Genomic DNA, 5,346 nt, shown 5'->3' on the forward strand with positions numbered 1-5,346 from the left:
ATATATATATATATATATATATATATATATATACACGATGGGCTTCTACACAGTTTCTATCAACCAAATCTACTCACAAGGCATTGGTCATCCTGGGGCTATAATAGAAGATACTTGTGCAAGGCGTCACACAGTGAGATTGAAACCCGAAACCACGTGGTTGCAAAGTGAACTTCTTAACCACACAACTGTGCCTGCAAATTGTTTACCAAAGTAACTTATGGAGAAATAGGAAAAACAAATGATGATCCTTGTTCAACCTGTCACTTTCACTTGGAAGCTAGTATCAGTTTGGCGGGCGCGGGAGTTATTTTTCCTTTCTTTTTTTTTTTCTTTTCCGAAGTTAGAACCAGCTTATCATCGAAGATATTTTTAGTGTAATGAAAAATATTTTGTATTGTTGTTAAATATTCTCGTATATGAACTCATAAAATATTACCAATTGAATAATTCGCATTATTTTAACTGTCAAAGAGTTGAAGTAACGCTTTCAAATTTTCGCACGAAAACAGCAACTTGACAGGGAGGGGTTTAGTGGTTTACATCGACTTCGGTACCTGACTTATACTTTATTTTATCGACTCCGAAAGAATGAAAGTAAAGCTGACTGAGCTCGCTGGAATTGAGTTAAAATAACGTCGTGTCTGCAGTCGCTTAACTCTCTAAAAATCGTAGCAAAATCAATTATAATAATTACACCCTCTCGTCTTGGTGAACTACGACAAAAAAAAATGCACAAAGAAATTAGTAATAACAAAGTCTTAATTGTCGGTATGAATAATAACAAAAAAGTCTGAAATGTCTATATGACAATCAAGTTGCCTGCAGCATAGCATAAAATAATTCTTCCACAGACGTCAGAAAATTGATATTAGCTAAAAGTTTGACAAAGTGAAAGTGACACATGAAACACGAAGATCATCAAAATAATTAATTGCCCTTTGAGGCATCCATACATGGAAGACAAGCCCATTTAAAATAATAGAAATCTGTAAAGTAGTTTGGATTTTTTTTCTTCACTTAAAAAAAAAAAATTTCTGAAAGTTGTGTTTCTTGTTTTATGTTATCATTGATAAATAGTAAGCAATTTATACAGTTTTAATAAATAATAATTATAAACTTATTTCGAAGCGATTTATAACGGTAAAGTTGTTTTGTTTGTATTCAGAAGAAACGTGTATAGCCACATCACCATTCTCTTAATTTGTGGCTATAAACAGGTTTTAAAATATGATGGTGTTCTATTTAAAGGAAATATCCCATAACTTGATATATTTTAATATGCTTTTGAAAAATAATAATGCAATTAACTTAAAATTAAAAGAGAAATGCAATAAAACAAGTTATCAAGACTTATCAGAAATGAGATTGTGCTGTCGTAAAAAGTCAACAAAACTGCAGATGATGTGAATATAAGATATACTATTGAATTTATATATGTGTGTGTATGTACATATACTATCTTACTTAGATGCATATATTTCCACGTTAACTCAAATATTTATTTAATTTGTTTTTATATGTTAAATTTATTTGCTGTCGTCTACCGGTGTTGCGGTAGTTATCTCCTCCTATGCCAGAAACATGGAGCCCGTCTTGTTTGCTCTACACGCCTGGCAAGCTGTTTTACTTTGCTTGCTTTTTGCTGTTATTTATGTTGGCAGTCTGTATGCTTGGATTAACAATACCAACAGAACTCGAGATCACCCTGAAATTATCAAACGAAGATTTGTCAGTGTCGGTATAGTTGCATTAATTGTACCACCTCTTTTGTGGTGCTTCAGCAAGTACCAAACTTCCACCAATCCTGATGGCCGCACTTTATTTGAATGGCTAGGGCTACGTTTCTGGGGATTTATACCTGCATTTGTACTCCCCCTACTACTTACTATGGTCTTGTTCTCTGGTCCACTTTATTTACATTACATTGATGGTGTATTTAGCTTGTATTTGGAACCGAAATATTGGTCAAGTAGTTTTAAGTCACTAATCTGGCTCCGGAATCATTTAGTGGCTCCATTTTCGGAAGAATTCATATTCCGGGCATGTATGTTACCGGTTTTGGTTCCGTCTTTTGGGGAATGGTATGCCGTTTTCTGTTGTCCACTCTTCTTCGGGGTCGCTCACTTTCACCACATGATCGAAACGGTTATATTCGGACACCAAGCAGTTAAAGATGCCTTGAAGCAGTCTATTTTCCAGTTGTTCTATACCACTATTTTTGGAGCCTACTCAGCATTCCTCTTTCTACGAACTGGTCATTTAGTGGCGCCGGTCATTGCACACGCATTTTGCAACCACATGGGATTTCCGCCTTTCAACGAAGTAATGGCTCATCAACAACCTGGACGAACCAAAATCATTTTCTTCTTTATTGCTGGACTTTCTGCTTGGTTGATTCTTCTTTATCCTCTCACCGACCCAAGTTTTTATTCCAACGTAGTATATAATCTATAAAACAGTTCAAATCTTGGCGAAAGTACTGAATTACTACTATATTCACACACACACAATTGCATTCATAAAGAGACAGAAATATCCTAAATCATGAATTGCCTTAAAATGTAATTATGAAAGAAAAATATTTTTATTACATTTTTTTTATATTTTCCCCCTTCCCTCCATCCCAAATTCATACAGACCTTTATGGAATTAAGTCGACTTTTAACATAATGGATTTCGACTTAAAACAAAGGTATTGACCATTTTCAAATTTCTGGTTAGTAATTTCTCTACTGCTACATTCAATCACATTACATGAACTCTACCATTACATCTTTTTCTCTTAATCATTTTTTTCTCATTCCTTTTTCAACTGCTAAACAAAATTCAAATTTCTTAAATCTATCTGTTCGTCGTTCGAAGTTCTCTTTCAAATTTTTCGTTGATTCAATGACCTGTTATTCTTTAATGTGACACGAAGGCGGTACAGAACCAGTTCACTGCTGTTTGGGAGGCATACCTGTCACTATTAAAATTGGTTTTCTCCTCGAAATCTTGCCTGTCTCTATTGAAGGACAAACAAAAAAACAAGACAGTAAAAGTTCATATTTTCTCTTTCACCATTTGTAACTTGAGCTTTTAATTTTCTTTTTTTTTTTCTTTTGTTTATTCTGTGATCGTCATTATGACTAAGATTTGTAAATATTAGAATCGACGCCTTCTATTTTATTTATTTTATTTTTACCCTCTTGAAAAGTTCTTTGGGAAAGAGAGAGAAAAGAAAAAAAAGAACAAATGAAATTCTTGTATTTAGTTGGAATTTTAGAATCAACGAAACTGTCTAACTTGGGATTTTCATCTACAGAACTTAAAAAAGTTGTTTTCTTTTAAAAAAAAAATCCAACAAAACTTTCATGACTAGTGCCTTAACTATACGAAAATTGATTCGTGTTTGACTGGAAAGAAGTTCGGTTACGATAACTGATCCATATTAAATGGAAGAGCTGATGTTAGTTACTCTTGAACTGATCTTTAACATGTAGACCGACCAATCCCTTTAAATATATTCTTTATATTTCCTGTGAAATATAAATTATTAATATCAAATAAATGGCAAAAAAAATGACGAAATCCCTTTACTTGGCTTAATAAATTATTCAAAGTGACATTTCGATTTTTATTTGAATTTATATATTATTTTTTTCTAAATCCTTTATGAAACCGCCCCAACATTGTTCTATCATTTAGCTTAAAAAGTAGCGAACAGGAAATAACTTGATATTGTCATAATCAAAAAAAAAAAAAAAAAAAGACATGAAAGTGACATGCTCTCATTTCGTGGACGTGTATGAAATCAATAGTCAGATTTTCTAGAGGTGTGTTAATATGAAAAGAATGAGTTACAATCGTGAAAAATCGTATAGTGAAGTATGGTTGGAGTGCTACGAAAACTATGTTTTATTATTTAGGTTGGACCTGTTGTGAGAGATGACCAATTACATTCGAGCCTCTACGCGGTATTCTACCTTCTAGAAATAGCAGCCAAATTTAAGATACAATCAATTGTCTAAAGAAAAGGGAAGAAAACGTATAATGTAGTCTTAGATACACTATCTGAAAATACAATGGAATGGTCACGGTTGAAATTCCTCCCATTATATTCTGTTCTATCAGTGCTGTCTTATAATTAATGATCATCCAACATTAGTTTGATAAGAGTTGCACTTGTTCCTTCGTAATTTACTACAACGTTTAATAGGATTTTCTTTTTAACATTAAATGTGTTGCAAACATTCATGATATATTAAGTAAAGTAACCTATTTCGCATGCTTATTTGAGTGGATAGTTTTTGTTGGAACAAATAATTTCATATCTGGATGCTCTTCCGAAAGTTAACCACTCAAATAGAAAGTATGGATGAATTCTGTTTTTTTGTTTTTTTTTTGTTAGATGAACTGGAACCTGCTGGGTGACGATTCAATGATCTGGAGGTCAATAGTTCTACTTTCCTAGACATGAGCAAATTAGGTTCAACTAGTTAACTCGTTGAACCTACAAAATATTACACCTTGATAAACTAGTTAAATATATTTCATGATTGTTTTTGATGACCCATGCTAATTATTGCCAACTGCAAAAATAACTTAGGGTGCTTAAGTTATTGGGGTATGTTAAATTTTCCTTTGACAGTCATTATATTCTTTAGAACTGAATGTTTTATCATTAGAAAGGTTTACATTGATGAAAATCAAAACCTAAAATCTAAATTGTTGGTTCTTTTGTGACTATATCACTGTATCGATCAGACGAGCAGATATACACTGCTTGTCACAATGCACTGCTCGTTATCATCAAATGATGCCACTCTGCTGGCTAGTTAGGCCAACATTACTCTCAGAATGGAATGTCAATCTTTCACAGGGTTACCTATTTACAGCTGAGTGGGCTGGAACTACATGAAATAAAGTGCACTACTGGTCTGGGAATCGAACCCATGATCTTGTAACACTCTAACCACTAGATCACACAACTTCACTTTGTATGACTATATATCAAATGAAATTCATTGCTTCTATGATTTAATTTTGAAAATCAAGAATTTTTAAGGATTTGGGATTTAATGAAATAGTTTACTTTTTCATCAAGTTTGAAACAAATGTTTATGCAAAATTATAAATGAAAGATCTTATTTTAAATATGAATAATTCACAATAAGTTTTATATCACCGAACAGAGATAGTTTCAGGCAAATTGGTATCTAAGGATAACCTATTTCTAGCCTACACATTAAAAGAATCATGTTAAAATTAGTATAAAGATATTAGTTGTGGAAACATTAGATGAAGTGTTTAGTGGTATATGTGGTGGCTCCTGACGTTCTAAGTTCAAGTCATATTTGCCTT

The 5,346-nt window shown here is 32.7% G+C and overlaps 1 protein-coding gene across 1 annotated transcript; it reads left to right on the forward strand.

Annotated features, from left to right (window-relative positions):
• The first annotated feature begins 1,545 nt into the window (after nt 1-1,545).
• LOC106884353 (CAAX prenyl protease 2) lies at nt 1,546-3,610 on the forward strand. Its single transcript, XM_014935696.2, has one exon. It carries the CDS (start codon nt 1,585-1,587, stop codon nt 2,455-2,457), a length of 873 nt encoding a protein of 290 aa, XP_014791182.1. The 5' UTR covers nt 1,546-1,584; the 3' UTR covers nt 2,458-3,610.
• The last annotated feature ends 1,736 nt before the right edge of the window (nt 3,611-5,346 follow it).

The sequence above is a fragment of the Octopus bimaculoides genome, chromosome 2 (assembly GCF_001194135.2).
Source record: "Octopus bimaculoides isolate UCB-OBI-ISO-001 chromosome 2, ASM119413v2, whole genome shotgun sequence".
In the NCBI taxonomy this organism is placed as follows: domain Eukaryota; kingdom Metazoa; phylum Mollusca; class Cephalopoda; order Octopoda; family Octopodidae; genus Octopus; species Octopus bimaculoides.